Source organism: Bison bison, unplaced genomic scaffold (assembly GCF_000754665.1).
Source record: "Bison bison bison isolate TAMUID 2011002044 unplaced genomic scaffold, Bison_UMD1.0 scf7180017864518, whole genome shotgun sequence".
NCBI lineage: Eukaryota > Metazoa > Chordata > Mammalia > Artiodactyla > Bovidae > Bison > Bison bison.
Genome location: NW_011495071.1, coordinates 10,215,398 through 10,232,812, shown reverse-complemented (window position 1 = coordinate 10,232,812; position 17,415 = coordinate 10,215,398). Strand labels below are relative to the sequence as shown.

Genomic DNA, 17,415 nt, shown 5'->3' with positions numbered 1-17,415 from the left:
TCCATCAGCCAAACCCGCTCTCCAAGGAAAGAAGCTCTTCAACCCATCAAATACAAATGCATCCAATTTTATATTCCCCCCCCCACCCCCTCTCTTTGTGGCTCTTTAACAATGAGGCTGAAAATGTGGGAATTGCATTTGCAGATGCAGAAAGTCTTGGCGGTTGGCCAGTCTCCCTGTAAAAGTGCTTGTCGATGTTCGACCCACGCTCAGGGAGTTTCTGACAAAGGGGGCCCCTGGACTGCCCTCTCTTTCACATATACACACACACACAAACAGCCAAGGACACCTGGGAAGGCCTGAATCTTCTGGTTATCATCTCTAAGATCAGAAAGAGCCCTCCCCTGCGGGGTGTGGTCTGCAGCCAGGGAGGGGCAAACCACTCCGGTTGACACAGACAGGACCTGACTGTCTGGGTGCAGGCAGCCTGGGGAAACTTACATTCTGCTTTGGCACAGATGAGGCAGGCGGTGGTGCAGTTGAAGAAGTTCAGGACCCCAGCTACAGCCACGCTGATGTCGGTGTTGCTGGGGTGGAGGTTCAGGGTTGTGAATCTCTGGAACTGGAACTTGATAAACTCCTCTGGGGCCACTTTGAAATGAGGGACCTGGGAGGAGGAGCAAAAAAAACGGGCAGCGGGGAAGATTGGAGAACAAGTGAGAGAGAAAGAAAAGAGGGACGGGTGAGATAAAGCTGCAGAGGGTGGATTCTTCCATGAGCGACCTTTGCCTGGTCGGAGATGGGGCTTGTGGGGGTCAGGGCACCCACACCATAGGAGGAAGATGAGATGGCACCTCTGGCAAAGCTCAGGACCCAGGATGGGAAAACGTGCAGCCAGAGACCTGGATAAATGGACTGTGGACCTTGGAACGGAGTTCTGAGGCCTCGAGAAGGCAAAACAATAGGTCTTTATTTTCAGCTGCCCACTGCTAGGCAGAGAGACAAAGGGCTCTTGAAGGCATAATCCTTATATTATTTGTAGTTAATGAATCAGAGCTGAGATGGCAAAAAGAGAAAAATATTGCCCTAGGGACTAACCAACTGGCCCCCTCAACCCAGCCTAGCCAACAGATATATAAACCAGCTCCGGACAAAATTTCTATGTGAAAGCCTGGGATGTGTTCCTCTGAAGACACATATGAGGATGGGAAGCGCTGCACGCTGGGAAACCGACTAGAGAGCCTCCGAATGGAGCCAGGTAAATAAATACCTGCTTTGGCTTCATTAGGACAGTGTCAGGTTCCCTCTGCGTCTATTACTGACATTTCCGGGAGGCACTGCCCCTGCCTTCTGCCTCTGTTCTCCCAGAAATAGATATTAACAGGCTGTGATGGCTGCTTTATTGGCGGCTTAGGCTATTGGGTAGGTAATAGGAAAGTTAAAATGTAATAAGCTGCCATCCTCCTTGATTGCATTCTGTCACCCTGGTACCCAGAGCCAGAAGAGCTAAAGGCTGTCCATGTCTCTACCAGAGACGGGGCTGAAACCTCATCCCTCATGCTCACTTAGGGTGCCCAATGTAAGGGTTAGGTTACTATGAGCGCGCATTTGAACTAACTAACTCACTTTCAAGTGAGCAAGACTGAGGATAGACGGCAAGAACTCCCTGATAGTGAATTGGTTGGTTCCTAGACTGGTTTATTCAGGCACGATTGCAGAAACTGTCTCTGTCTGGGCTGGCCCAGAGTCTGGGATGATGTTGACATGGTCTCTGGAAAATTCGGCTAACTTATCCTTTTAAGCTTCTGGAAGAAGTCAGAGACCAGAGTTCCCCTGAGACTGGGATGAGGGGAGGGTCAAGATTTAGCAGAAAGTAGGGAGAAAATTCCTGAATTCAACTAGGATTAACCCTTTAACCATAGAGAGAAGGCAACCAATATTTTCCAGCAGAGACTGAAAAGCATAGCCCTGGGGAGAGAGCCTAATGAGTAATGACAGAAGGTGCTGAAAAGTGACACTGACCTGGGGGGTGTCATAAGGGGTCTTTCTTCCCACCGATACTTAGCAACCCTACAGTCTGTCTTGAATCACAAACGAACCGTGAATGGAAAAAAGTTCACAGAGGGGTAAGCTGGAGGCCAGGGCTGGGCAGGGTAGCCAGGCTGGCTAGCTCACACATTTGAGGATCTCTGCCCAAGGCCCTCCGTGTGTGGCCATCCAGCCTACAGGGTTCCATTAGCAGCTAACTTACCCCCCATAGAAGCACCTTTAGAGATTCCCATGGATCTACGGATCCCAGAGATGAAGCAGGAAAAGACTCAGGAAAGTGAAGGCTCAGGAGAAAGAGTTTTCGAGTTTGGGTTTGCATCCAGGTTCTGCTGTGTGATTTGGGGCAAACTGCTTACCCTCTCTAGGCTTCATTCACATGGAGAAACAACAGGTATTTCTTGAGCTTTGGGAGGATAAAATGAGACCCTGTGTGTGAAGCACGTACTAGATGAGTGCCTAACATGTGGGATAAAGGCAATGTCTTTTCTCTTTCCCTTTCCCCTTTCTTCCCAAATCTAGGAACTCCTGGACAAGCTCTTGGGGCTGTATGTACAGGGGGCGAGGGCTGAGGGGTGTCCCTAGGAAGGGGCTGGTGGGGAAGTCTCCCACAGTCCAGCATCTTAAATGCTGCCGTGGAAGCAGCCAGACACTCTGATGGGTCCAGGTGGGGATGGCCAGGCCAGACCTGCTGATTGTCTCTCTAGGACAAAAATCAATCGGTAATTGATCTGCAATTACAAATGCATCCTAGGACATCAGCATGGAGGTGTGGATCAGGGAAAGAGGTGAGCAGCATGGAGGGGAAGGGCAGTGAGGCAGAAAGCTGCCAGCTGCAGGACCTGCAGAGACGTTAGCAGCATTTAAGGGGATGAACTCCTTGGTGAAGACTCCATTTCTTTTTCCTGAAGCTGAGGGGAATCAGTGTAAGGCAGTTCAGCCTCATAAAATATTAAAAGAAATGCATAATCTGAATGGAAAGGAAAGGCTGCTCTGAAAGGAACATGACCAGACAGATGAGGGGTAACTGTCTGGTGGTTTCCTGGGCAGCACAGCCTGTCTGGCTGGTCAATGGCACGGGGTCCCTGGCAGCAGGATGGGAAGATGGGTGCAACTCGGGGTCTCCGCCTCCAGCCTGAAATGCCAAGCGGGGTTAAAGGATGTGATCGCCGAGATAAAATAACCACTGAACCCCAAGAGGAGGCCATTCTGGAGTGGAGACTTGTTGGGGGGTGACTGCAGGGGACAGAGATGAAAGTGCTGGGGAGGAGGGAGAGGGGAGAAAAAGAGAGAGAGAGAGAAGACAAGAGACAATGGGTAGCTTGGCAACCTCACTTGTTGAAGATCACAGCAAGCGGGAAGTAACAGCCTGCCATAGATGTGAGCTGTTACTTGGAGCCAGCAAGAAAGATTTAAGTTAAACATCAGGTCCAGCTCACGGGGGCTGAAGGCTGTGAGATGCTGGAAGGGACTGCGGTGCGACAGCAGCTCTTTTTTTGGCCTGGGCTGGCGCAGGAGTCATCTTTCAGGATGGCTGGGAGTAGGGATGGGGAGTAGTCAGCACAAAGCTTATCTCTGGTATGAAGCTCAGGGGTCCCACCTACAGGGAGTGGTAAGGAAGACCCACTGCAGGATTGGGGCTGGGACCACAGGGCATTCTACTGTGCTGGTAACAATTCTTAGAGTGGGCTCAAAACACAGAGAAGATTCAATATTCTTCTCAAAGCCTTGGGGACTCACCAAGCCCTCTGATAGTAAGAGAAGTGCAGACGGCAAGGAAGTGGCTTCCAGAGAGCCTCCTGGGGTGGGCAGAGGCCAATCTGCTGCTCTACTGCCCCTGTGAGGGCAACTCACAAAGCAGGATCCCTGTCCTGCTGTAAGAACTGGACTCTCCCAAGGCTAAAGCTTCTGGAAGTCTGAGCCTCCAGGCTCCTACGACAGGTGCAAGACTGACCCTTCCATTCCCCAGTCCCTCTGCTCTGCCGCCTCCCCAGCTTCTGACCATCAAGCTTCATCTGTCCCCAAAAGACCTATCTAGAAGTCTACTCGGAGGCTACGGTGTCACTTTGCCACCATCTCCCAGGAATATATCTGAAGAGGAAGGACTGATTGATTCCAAGATGGACTAGGAAAGCTTCCAGCAGTAGAATCGCTGAAAGTTCCAGTTTGTTTTCTCCTTTGGGAAAAGGAGGGAGAGAGTTGTTGGAACAGGGAGCAAGCCCTCTCTCAGAAACTTGTGCCCAAGCATCTTCTTTTTCTCTCTTTTACATTATTTTACCCATTAAGATTTTAATATAGGTGTAAATAATTCTCGTTTAAAAAGTTTCCATTTTCTTTTTTAGAATAAAGATTTAGTGCGCAAATACAGTCCAAAGCTTTGCCCTGTCATTTCCCTAAGAATCGAGCATTTTTATCTCCTGGGGAACAAGAACTAGAGGGAATGGACACAGCACTTTGGAGAAATAAACACTGGAACTGGTGAATGAAGAAGAAAGCAAAATAAAATCTCTTTTTCTAGAGAACTTATGAAATAGAAGTAAGTTTTCAAACTTCATTTCAGCACTAAAATGTAGCAAGCGGAACTGTTGGTCACTCCATCATGTTTGACTCTTTGTGACTCATGGACTATATAGCCTGCCAGGCTCCTCTGTCCATGGGATTCTACAGGCAAGAATACTGGAGTGGGTTGCCAAGCCCTTCTCCAGGGGATTTACCCAAGCCAGGGATCACACCCGGATCTCCTGCATCGTAGGCAACTTCTTTACCATCTGAGCCACCACGGAAGCCACCATTTGTAGCAAGGCCTGGCCGCAGAGGCATTCCTCCCCAGAATCCCAATATCTAAACAGATATTCTGGAGCGTTCCTGTGGGGCTCAGACTTTAGCCCTCTCAGCCTCCCCTGGACCACCCTCCCCAGCCTTTCCCTCTCCTCTCATCCACCAAGGGACCGCCTCTGCTCTGCCCCCTACAGGGCCCCAAGACTAGGAGGAGCTCAGCTTGAATGCCTTGTTATGAAACTTTTCCTCTGAGTCCCCTCCATCCAAACAAACTAAAAAAAGTAAATGCCTACCAAGGCCCACTTCTTTTCCTTGTATGGTTGTTATTAGTGACACCTCCCGCCCTTATGAGTCCAGGATCTCTCTGGGCTCGAGGCACAGGCTGCCAGCCCACAGAGAGGGCCCCCACCCTGGCCCAGCACTCACCTCCTTCTCCCCACAGATGTTGCTGATGATGGAGCTGGAAGCTGGGCTGGAGGATGGTCCCAGGACAGCGACCACGCCCTTGGGGAGAATCTGACACACTGCAGCCGGCAGCAGGACAGAGCGTGGGGAGCAGGAAAGGAAACAAGGCGCTCATCAGGCGGGGCATGGGCTTCAGCCTCGAGTCCTCTGATCTTCCCCTGATGGCCCCTCACCTCCCACCCACCCGCATCCTGGTCCCCTCTCCCATCCTTCCAAACCCAGGGCCTCTCCTCCCCTGGACCACTGGGCTCCAGGACATTTTTATTAGAGTTTATGGATGGTATTAAATGAGGAAATGACCTAGGTTATTTCAACATATGGCCTCCGCCAACAGGATGTATAAATTGTCTGGGCTGTCACCGAAGGACGGAAGTGCATGGTGGAGACCTGCACACCGCTCCCCCGCCCTCCCCTGGCCTGGCGTGCAGGACGGGTGCTGGGAGCCCAGACACGGCTGCTGCAGGGCCCAAGGGCTCAGTTCACAGAACAGCCAGCTGGTGCACAATCTATTACTCCCCACCTCCCTGAAAGAGTCTAGAGAGGAGGAAAGGCAGACGAGCGGAGAGATGAAAGACAGAGAGGATGCTGCAGGCAGAGAGGAGAAAGCGGCTCAGTGAAGGTTAAGGGGAGCAGGAGAGAGAGCAGAAGAAAAAGAGAGGGTGGCAGAGAGGAGCCCCATCTTTCAATGCCACTCGCCTTTCGCCCGGCCTGGAGCCTAACCCAACCCTCCCCCCACCTTCCCTGAACCCAACAGGTGCTTTCCTTACCAACCAGCATGTTCTATGACCTTGTACCTCTCCCAGGGGAGATGCCCTTCACTCCTCTACTCTGGATGCTCACTCACTTACATGTCAAGGAGCATCTCAAATGCTACTTCCTCCTTACCCCTTCCTACCTCTTTTAAGTAGAATTCATCCTCCCCGGGGCTCCGAGGCCTGTGGATTGTCCCCTGGTTCTAAGACACTTGTAAATGGGTCAATTTCAGTTTGCTGTTTAGATATGTTACTCTTCTCACTAGATTTCAAACCCCTTTAAGGCAGAGCTGAACCGTATTTATCTCTCAGTCCCCATTTGACGTTTCCCTGTCTCCAGCATGATGCTTTTTCTAGGGGCCCAGTTCAAGTTTGTTGAATGAATGACTGGGTGGATGAGGCACGTGGTCAGAAGAGAAGAGAATATAAGATTTTAAAATGCTATAGATTGAGAAAGGAAGTGAGGGAAAAAGGAGGAAACAGATGGAGAGAGAACGCAGGACAATTCTCAAGACACACACGGTGATATGAGAACCAAAGAGCTGGCCCTCAGATTATGCCCCATGATTCCCAGCTGTACTGTAAGACGTCCTGCCCTACAAAACTCAAAGCCTGACTCTGGACACATTTTTCTCCTACTCAACATCAAGAGTCAGGGCAGGGACATCCCTGGTGGTCCAGTGAAGAAGAATCCACCTGCCAGTGCAGGGGACACAGGTTCGATCCCTGGTCCAGGAAGATCCCAGATTCCCTGGGGTAACTAGGCCCATGAACCACACCAACTGAGCCCATGCTACAAGAGAAGCCACCAGAATGAGAAGCTCACACACCACAACTGGAAATTAGCCCTCGCTTGTCATGACTAGAGAAAGCCTATGCATAGCAAGGAAAGCTCAGTGCAGCCAAAAATAAATAAACAAAAATTTAAAAAGTGTCGCAGCACACTGAGGTTAAGGAATCAGCCCAAGGATTCTCGTGGAGTCAACTGCAAAGCCACACCTGCAACCTGGATGCTCTCTGTCCTAAAGCAGAGTCCTAACCACTGGCCCACACAGCCAAGTCCTAGATCTCATGGGGCACGGGCGGTGGGTAGAGCACCAGGGCTCAAATCCTGGTGCCGTGGTTTATCACACAAACAAGAGATCCGTGGGGGTCTTCTCTCAGCCCCAGGCACAGGCAGGGGTCCAATCAACACAACATCACAGATCTCAGCTGACGGATAGGCTGCGGGCAGTGGGTGCCTGAGGAGGGCTCATCAGTACTGTCAGAACCATCCCCGGAGACGGAGTAGCTGTGGGCACGCTTTACCATTTTTTTTTTAAGCATTTATTTTATTTTATTCAAGTGCACCAGGTCTTAGCTGCAGCACGTGGGATCTTCGATCTTCATTGCAGCATGCAGGATCTTTAGTTGTGGCATGTGGCACTCCTGGTTCCCTGACGAGGGATGGAACCCAGGCCCCCTGCATTAGGAGCGTGGAGTCTCAGCCACTGGACCGCCAGGGAAGTCCAGGGCAAGATTTACCTTTGGAGAACGCTCATTAAGGTTCAAGCTACTTCCACGGAAGTTAGAGCACATGATCTCAGCCAATTCAACTCTTACTGCCAGCAAGGGGCTCTGAGTTCACTGGCCATCAAATTCCAGCAGCCCCAGGGATGAAGCTCAGTTCCTGACTTTAACAATAAGGAAACAGCATCTGAGGGATGTTAAGCGACACCCATAAAGTCACACACCTGATAAAGGTCAGAGTCAGCGTTGGAATTCAAGTCTGCTATGACTGTCCCGCTTGCTCGCAGCCACCTTCCGTGTCTGCCCTCCTCCTTGCAGCCACTTCGTCCATCTCTGTTCAACTCCTTGCAGTCCAGGTCCCCGCCCCTCGTCATTCTGCTCTACCTGCTTCCCCACGGTCACCAAGGACCTATGAGCAGTTCTTATCTTTCTTTTGCAGCATTTGACGCGAACGATTCCATTTGTTCATTGAATTTCATGATACCTTCTGGTCCTGATTCTCATTTGCTTTTCTGAAAGGCCTTTCTCACTTCCTTGGCCAACGCCTCTTCCCTCTGCTACCCACTACATTTAGAGTTTGTCCATGTCTCACTCTCCCTGGGCATTTCATCCTTCCCTGTGGCCTCCACTCATCTCTGCCCAGGCGATCCTACACTCTGACAGATGTCCTGGGTTTAAAACAAGTTCCAACCACCTGCTGGGTGTTGCCACAGGGACTTCCCTCTGGTGTCCTGCAGTAAGCATGGACAGAGTGAGGCAGAGAGAGAGAAAGCACAGTCCTTAAGAGCACGGGCTCTGATGCAAGCCTATCTCAGTATGAGTCTTGGCTGGATCACTTGCTGACTAGCTGTGAGACCTTGAGCAAGACCTTGACCAAACTCCCTGAGCCTTCTTCCTCATCTATAGAACTGAGATGCTAAGAGCACCTCTCCTGTAGGGATGTTGTGAGCATTAAGGTGAATTAATACATATGAAGTATTTAGAGTGGTATTCTTGCTGGGAAAATCCCATGGACAGAGGAGTCTGGTGGACTACAGTCCATGAGGTCGCACAGAGCTGGACATGACCGAGCACACACACACACACTTAGAGTGGAACTGATATGCCACAGGACTCCTACGATTACTCCCAGTTCATCATATCTGTTATATATTTTTCATATATAATCTGACTTGATCACCACGCTTCCAGGAAGATTCATTAGTATCCCCACTTTACAGATGGGGAAACTGAGGCTTAGAAAACTTAAGTAGCTTGATCAGGCTCACACAGGTCATATGTGATAGTGTCAGGCTTGACTTTAAAGCTCCATCTGGGTTTCCCTGGTGACTCAGGTGGGAAATAATTTTCTTGCAATGCAGGAGGCCCAGGTTCCATCCGTGGGTCGGGAAGATTCCCCTGGAGAAAAAAAATGGCAACCCACTCTAGCATTCTTACTTGGAGAATTCCATGGACAGAGGAGCCTGGCAGGCTATATAGTCTGTGGGGTCGCAGAGTCGGACATGACTGAGTGAGTAACACTTTCACTTTGGGCATCAAAGCCCAAACTCCTGACCACTTCGTTTTACCATCCCCTCACCTCCCCCACCTTAGCTCCTGAAGTTCAAACCGTGGTCTCTTTGACTCTTCCTTGCCTTCTTCCACTGAACCTACTCACGAGCCCCACCAGCCAGCAGCCAGGTCCTGACCATTTGACCGGCTCGTCCCCCTCCACCCTCTCCCTTTCACTGCCGCCATCAGTTCCATCAGCCCCTTTACTACCTGCCTCCTCCAGGCTTTCTCCGGATTCTTCATATCCAATCCGTTCTCCACACTGAGGCCAATTATAACCCTGAACGTGTGTCTGTGTGCCCCTGCAGACCAGAAAGCTTGCCTTATTCATCTCTGCGCCCTCCACACAGAGCAGGGCGGGCCTCAAGAGTTATGTGCTCAATAAACAGCCACTGAACCACACTGAAGCCCACTCAACTCTTACCACAGAAAACGGGAAATAAACGAAATGTCCCATCATAAGGAAATAGTTATCTAAAGTGTGGGTCATATACCCAAGTGGAATATTACTTAGGCATTTACAATGCTTATGAACAGTTTATAATAGTATTAAAAATATTTATGTAATAATATTAAGAGAAAGAACCAGGATATAAAATTATATGTGTATCTATTTGAAGGTTACAAGTAAGCAAATACAGAAAATAGGCAGGCACCGAGGAGTGATTGGAAGAAGAGGTTATTAAAGCCCATATTTATTAAGTGCTAATTATGGCCCATTCTAAGCACTTTATATGAATTGACTTACTTAATTCTGGAAACAACTTGATGAGAGTTGTTTCACCTTCATTTTACAGATAAGAAAACAGAAAAGTTAAAGGGCAGAGTCAGGATTCAAACCCCCAACCCCTGACTCCAGGGTCAGTTCCTTAACCACCATACCACACCACCTCCCTCGGCCATGAGTGATTAACCGAGATCATAATAGAGATTGCCTTGACCAGGGGAACACTAAATGATGCTCTTTTTTCCTTCTCTCTACTTTCTAATATAAATGGGCACGTATTCCTTTCATAACACATCGTTATAAAAAATAAAATTTCATTATCAAAAAATGTCTTCCGATGAACAAGTAAAATCCAGATGGGTCTGATATCCTCAAGATATGACCCTTCTAGCCCCTTCTCCCATCACGTCTCCTCTCATTTCACACAAGCTCACCTGGTTCACACTCTGCAATTTCTTACCTGAGCCTGTTCCAAGCTGTTCTCTCTAACTAGACCAGCAGTCTTAACCCTGCTGCCTGAGATCTATGGGCAGAAGTCAGTGGTCTGTGAACATTTGGCGGAAGAAAAATGGCATTATTTTCTCTAACCCCTAACTGAAATTTAGCATCCCCTTCAATTTGGAATAGAGGCCATAAACCACAGTATATTAACAGTAACTGTGACTCTGTCATTGATAGACATCACAAGTGTTTTCAGATCATATTATAGTATTGCAGAGATCTTGAAATACCATTCATATTCATAATTACTCCAAAATTACACTAGTAGTTAGACTTGATCCTCGGTCTGGTTATTGAGTACATTAATGAAGAAATATGTATATTTATATATCACTATCAAAATATTTTAACTGTATGTCTGTCACAGAGAGTGGAGCTCAAAAGCATGGGTCACATTCCAGGTCATGTCAGAGACCCTGGGATGGCTGCCAAGTGTGGGTTCCTGGCTTCGCACAGGAGAGAGTCCAAGAGCAAGCCACAGTGAAGTGAAAGTTTTACTCACAGAGGAAACACACTCCACAGGCAGAGTGCGGGCCATCTCGGCAGGCAAGAGAGGCTCCAGGGTAAGGGGTGGTCAGTTTTTATTGGGGTGGGTAATTTCATAGGCTCATGAGTGGGAGGATCCCCAGCTATTTGGGGGATGCATAGGTAGTCAGTCTCATCTGAGTCTGCAGCCCTATTGACTCCTTTGTCCATGGGATTTTCCTGACAAACATACTGGAGTGGGTTGCCATTTCTTTTTCCAGGGTTTCTTCCTGACCCAGGGATGGAACTTACACCTCCTGCATCTCCTGCATAGCCATTGAGGAAGACCGATTTGGGGGAAGGGATGGGATTAGGGAAGGGGTGGGGATTTTCGGAAACTGGACCACTGCCCACTTTCTGACCTTTTGTAGTTGTCCTTGGAACCGTCATGGTGCCTGGGGTGTGTAAATTAGCTTCCGAATGTTACAATAAGCATATACTGAGGCTCAAGGTCAAGTGGTCCTCTGCCATCTTAAATCTAGTTCATTCTAATCAGTTTATGTAGTGTCCTCGGGCTATGTCATTCTTTTAAAGGTGCCCTGCCCCTTTCCTGTCTCCCTCCTCATCCTATCTATGCAATTCCATTCGTTTAAAAACACTTTTCTGAGGAGTACTTTAGCACCCATAAACTACCATGGTTTATGTCTTCTCTTGCCCTTCTGTCTGGAAAACTCCTACTGATCCTCCAGTGCCCAGCTCTGTTCTTGCCCATTGGCAAGAAAGCACTGCTCCCTCTTGAAATTCACATCCCACTGTGGTTCTGAGTCAGCTCTATGCTGGAAAGATCAATTTCCCTGTTCTCTGAATTCCTGGCTTGCTTCTGCCCCAAGCTAGGTTTTCTCGCCAGGTCTCAATACAGAGAAAAGTGAAAGTGAAGTTGCTCAGTCGTGTCTGACTCTTTGCGATCCCATGGACTGTAGCCCACCAGGCTCCTCCATCCATGGAATTTTCCAGGCAAGAGTACTGGAGTGGGTTGCCATTTCCTTCTCCAGGGGATCTTCCTGACCCAGGGATCAAACCCAGGTCTCCCGCATTGCAGGCAAACGCTTTTACTGTCTGAGCCACCAGGTAAACCCCAATACGAAGAAGCTGCTCCTAAAAAAAATTCTTAGAGAAAGTCACAATCCTTTATTCTCAATTTCAAAATCCCAAAATCTCTTACAGTGGATGGTATCATCAAATTCATTTAGTGGCAAAATCTGATCTAAATAGATAGATGTGAAGATATTTATAATATGTGACTATCTGAATATAAGTATGCATTTGATTTTGAGAGTAGGGTTCAGCCCCAAGCCCCATCGGAAACGCTATTTAATGTATAGTATAAGCAGGACATGACCTTTCTAGTATCTGAAAAGTTCTGAAATCTAAACACATCTGGTCTCAAGGGTTTGGGGACCTGTGCCTTTGAGTGTCCATCTCCCATTTCCCACTGCATCTGAAACTCCTTGAAGGTAGGGGTCACAGCTATTCAGTCCTGGCAAAAAGGAATTACTCAATAGATGCTTGCTCAACTGAATTGAAATGATCCAAAATGCAAAGAGTCGGACACAACTGAGCGACTGAACTGAACTGAACTGAAAATGAGTGCAATGAAAGTGAGTTATCATCTTCCCAGCAGCTGGGGCCTGGGGAATTCCTGGGACCTGGGAATTGTTCTTTCATTCCCTATGAAGGATGCCTGCTTGGTAGAAATGAAAATTAGTTATAAAGGACCTCAGCTCTAAAACTTCCTGAACCCCAGTGCTGCAGGCCCCGGTCATCCCGTGAGGATCTCTGAGCAGTCTGTGGGATGGAGGGGAGGGAGGGGCACTCTCCTTCTGCCTCCCAGGGAGCACTGGAGATGTGAGTGATGTTGCCATGGCAACCAAGTTTCCCAGCCAGCAGAGGAGTTGGAAGGCAACCGACAGAGCAGCTGCAGGAATAAAACACCACGATGGGGCGCCGTAAGAAGCGGAAACTTCTTCCCCAGCAGACACCAGCTCAGGCTTGGATGTGAAGCTTCCTTAGACACCTGGGCTGGACCGGAGGCGCTTATGGGAACTTAACTGTCTCTGAGTCTTCACAGGGAGGGGAAGGGTCTGGCTGTGATGCACGTGGTCCAGAGTAGTTAGTCACAGGCTCACTAACTTCAAGCCCTCCAGGGAAGGGGTAGCCTCCCGGGTGGGGACGAGAAAACTGGGGCCTCGTCACTTACAGTACGGTGCTCTCTGAGCTCCTGTGATAAATTATCAGGGCGACGGGGAGCTGAGAGCAATGTGGAGCAGAGGCCGAGAGAGCTCACATAAAAACACTTTAGGGCGCTGAAGCCCGAGTGGAGCGGTAGGGCAAGGTGTCTCTGGGTGCCTGGTCACGCTGTACACTGAGCCCAGAGCAGAGCCCTTACCATCCGAGCGAGGCAAACAACCGCCTCTATCAGCACCAAGGACCGTCTGTCCCCTCCTTGTGCCAGAGCCTGGAGAGTACAGTCCACTCTCAGCCCTGTGAATGGACCAGGACCTAAAAGGATGGCCTTGCTCACTTCCAAGCCGAGAGGGGAAATGGGAGGGTGGAGTGTCGGGTCTCTGCACCTTCATGCCCCAGGATGGATACCTCCCTGGTCAGAGTGACCCAGAATATCTGAGATCTCAAAACTGCCACTGGCTGTGACAGGGATGAAATGAACAACATGGGGAATATAGTCCGTAATAACGCAACATCTTTGTACGGTGACAGATGGTAACTAGACTTATCATGGCGATCATTTTGTAATACATAGAAATATCAAATCACTGCGATACACAGCAGCAAACAACAGTGTTGCAGGTCAATTATCTTTCAAACACAAACAAAGCAGCTCATAGGAAGGAAATTAGGTGTGTGCTCACCAGAGGTGGGGAGTGCTCAGAGGGGGAATTAGATGAAGATGGTCAAAAGGTACAAACTTCCAGTTATAAAAAAAACTAGGCAGGTAAAGTACATGATTAGTATAATTGACACTGCTCTATGTTCTATATGAAAGTCAAGAAAGTCAATCCTAAGAGTTCTCATCACAAGGAAGATTTTTTCTATTTCTTCAATTTTGTATCTATGTGAGATGATGGATATTCACTAACGTTACCGTGATAACCATTTCATGATGTACATAAGTCAAATCATTATGCTATATACCTTGAACTTATGCGGTATGTCAGTTATATCTCAATAAAACTGGAAGGAAAAGAAACACCTGTCTTTAGCTCCTGTCACCAGTGATGTATTGCTCAAAGCCTCAGCCCTAGATCACCACAGAAGCAGCAATACCATTTATAGGGACTTTACACATGCAGGCACCAGGAACCCCAAAGCTTTACAATCATCCCATGAAGGAGGGGTTACAATACTAGTTCTATTACTGATAATACTACTAATAGGTGAAGTTTATCAAGAGTTCACCTGACTCCTGGCACTGCTGTAAGTTTTCTAAGTGCATCATCTCCGTCCTTGCAGCAACCTCATGAAGTGAGAACTCATAGTATTTCCATTTTACAAATGGGGAGTCCGAGGCTCAGGTGATAATTCCATGATGTTGGTAAACCCAAGATTAGGATCTTGATCACTGTGATACACTGCTTTCCAGTCCTGGCCATCGTCACAGCCCTCATAAACACTCTCTGTATTAGCCATGCCCAGTTGTCATTGTGCCCGAAAGTACCCCATTTTTTTCCCTGCCTCAAACATACTATTAAGCCTTCTGTATGGATGCCCTCTGCCCTATGCCTCACCTGTCAGTCATTGCAAGGCCTGGCCCAGAGGCCTTACCTGACCACCCAGCTACACCATGACCTATTTCTGATGTCCCTCTGCTCCTCTCTAAGCCACTCCCTGGCAAGCCCATGCAGAGCTACTGAGATTTATGTCACTTTTCAGATGTGTGGTCTCAGCTGTCCTCTGGGAAAGACTGTGAGCCTCAGCTTTCCCCTTCTGTAAAAGGAGGCAGTTGGGCCAGGCGATTTCTTCAGTTCAGTCGCTCAGTCGTGCCTGACTCTTTGCGACTCCATGGACTGCAACACACCAGGCTTCCCTGTCCATCACCAGCTCCTGGAGCTTGCTCAAACGCATGTCCTTCGAGTCGGTGATGCCATCCAACCATCTCGTCCTCCGCTGTCCCCTTCTCCTGATTTCTTAGCGCTGTAATTCAATGTGTCTCTGAGTCCCCGTTATGTATATGTGATGTGGGCAGCTGAGGAAAGGGGAGCAGGGAACACTTGTCGAATGACACATCACTATTTGGATGCCTTCTCTTCTGGCTTCTCACCTTCTCCCTTATGCTGCCTTGGACTCTTTCTAGTGAGCTGATGGAGGAATGTTAGCCCTGTCACCAAAATCTTGGCTCTCTGTGCACCAATGCCAAAGAGAAACACCGGGCAGAGTTATAGAGGAGAGGGAAAGAGTGCCTTTATTCCTTTGCCAGGCAAAGAGGGAGCACCATAGGCTAATGCCTCAAGAACTATGGCCCCCTTTCTGGGTAATAGGGAGAGGTTATCCAGTCAGGCAGGAGTATGCGGTAAGGATCTAGGCAGTAACAGTCTTGCGTTCTTCTTTCTTCTTCAAAGTTTCAAAAGAGTGGGGCTGTTGACAAGATTAGGGTATGTGCTGGGTCTTAGGTGGTCCAATCTACTCATTGGAAAAGACCCTGATGCTGGGAAAGATTGAGAGCAAAAGGAGAAGGGCATGGCAGAGGATGAGTTGGTTGGGGAGCATCACGCAAGGGACATGGATCTTTGCAAACTCTGGGAGATAGAGGAGCCTGGAGTGCCGCCATCGAGCTCAGTTCAGTTCAGCTCAGTCGTTAGGTCGTGCCTGACTCTTTGCAACCCCATGGACTGCCGCACACCAGGCTTCCCTGTCCTTCACCATCTCCCAGTTTGCTCAAACTCATGTCCATTGAATCAGTGATGCCATCCAACCATCTCATCCTCTATCGTCCCCTCTCCTGCTGCCTTCAATCTTTCCCAGCATCAGGGTCTTTTCCAATGGGGTCACAGAGAGTCAGACAGGACGTAGCGACTGAACAACAACAGGTGGTTTCCTGCCTGCTCCTCTCCTGATGAGCAACTGTTGTGCCCTTTGGAACTCAGAGGTCATGAAAGCTGGAGTCTTGCCTGCGGGAAATGAGGGGCAGAAAGGCCTCCGTGCCCAGGAGCCCCACAGGGCCCTGCTCGGCATCAGCCCTCACTTACTAGAAACAGCTCTGGATCGTTGGAGGTCATGCCCCATGGAGCCTTTGAGAAGCTCAGAAGCCTGTGCAGGAGGGGCAGCCAGGCAGCCATAACCTCACGCTCTCTGCCCATCACTGGGGCCTCGTGGGGCCTGGGAACCAGGCACCTCTGGGTTTCCAGGGGAAATGGTGTGGACAGCTGATAGCATGCTTGGCCTCACAGGGACAAACCCAGGCAGAAGCGAGGGGCTGACAGGAAGGCTCCTGCTTTCAGCTCTGCAGTAAATTAAACCTCACACTGGCTCTGACAGTAGCAGGCACGGTGCCTCCGGGTGTCTGGGTGATAAGGGGGTGGCACTTAGTTAAGCTCTAATATGTTCACCACAGGAGACACAGGGATCTATAGGAACAGAGGAGGGCAAGGCCTGTGGGAGCTGCCTGCACAAGAAAGGCCGAGATGGAGATAAGATACGGGAGGAAAGAGGGAAGGGACAGGCGGGCCGGGAGGTGACCTGATAGGTCTTGTCCAGACCTCTTATTTCAGATCTGTGGGCCGTGCAGAGGGAGCCGGGAAATCAAACATCAAGAAGCCCGAGGCGATGATGGTGACCAGGCACAGACGTGGGTCTGAGGGAGCTTTATAGGTGACCTTCACTTTAGATAAACTCACTGCATGAAAATCTATGTGAACCAGATAGAAGCGAGGTGGTTTGCTACTTGTATCTTTCCAGTGTCTGAGTGAGTGAAAGTGTTAGTCACAGTCGGTTGTGTCTGACTCTGCGATCCCATGGACTGTAGCCTACCAGGCTCTTCTGTCCATGGCATTCTCCAGGCAAGAATACTGGAGTTAGCATCCATTCCCTTCTCCGGGGGACCCAGGTTGTTACTGATTAACACCCATGTGATACTTTCCACCTCCCAGTCTCCCTTTCAACTATCAAATGAGACGGCTGAACTCCAGACCCCAGCATCTTTAGTTTTACACTTCACCATCTTTGCTTCTGAAATTGCCATTGCTTCTCTTGAATGGCACACCTGCCCCAAGTGTGACTCATTATTTGTGCAGTTTTTGAAACTTGCCTATTACCAAAAGCAGGCACAAGGGTACCCAGTAGGATTGTTACCATCTTCACTTAACCCAGAGCCTCTGCTTTCTACAACCAAGAATGTCATCACTAGGATCTCTTTCATCTCCTTGAAGTGGAGTCCCCAGGCACAGGGTGACAGATGTGAGGTTGGGGGCATTGGTCAGGGCCCCAGAGCCACTTAAATGGATTTAAATTAACAATGCAAATCAGCCACTAGCCCAGGGAAGACACCACCACCACGAGACTGAGCAGTAGCTGGCTCTGGGCAGCATATCATGACTTCCAAAGGCTCAGAACTGTCAGATGCATCAACCCAGAAAAAGGGAAAGAGAGTGGAATATTCAGTTATGATTG

At 49.1% G+C, this 17,415-nt stretch overlaps 1 protein-coding gene across 1 annotated transcript in view; it reads right to left on the bottom strand.

Annotated features, from left to right (window-relative positions):
• GRIK4 (glutamate receptor, ionotropic, kainate 4) overlaps window positions 1-17,415 on the bottom strand; it is a 315,486-nt gene that overhangs the window by 142,903 nt on the left and 155,168 nt on the right. Inside the window, exons 3-4 of the mRNA XM_010830486.1 lie at window positions 5,191-5,288; window positions 442-607 (exon numbers count right to left, since the gene is read on the bottom strand). Of these exons, the coding sequence (XP_010828788.1) occupies window positions 442-607; window positions 5,191-5,288 (264 nt within the window). The remainder of the gene's footprint in view (window positions 1-441; window positions 608-5,190; window positions 5,289-17,415) is intronic.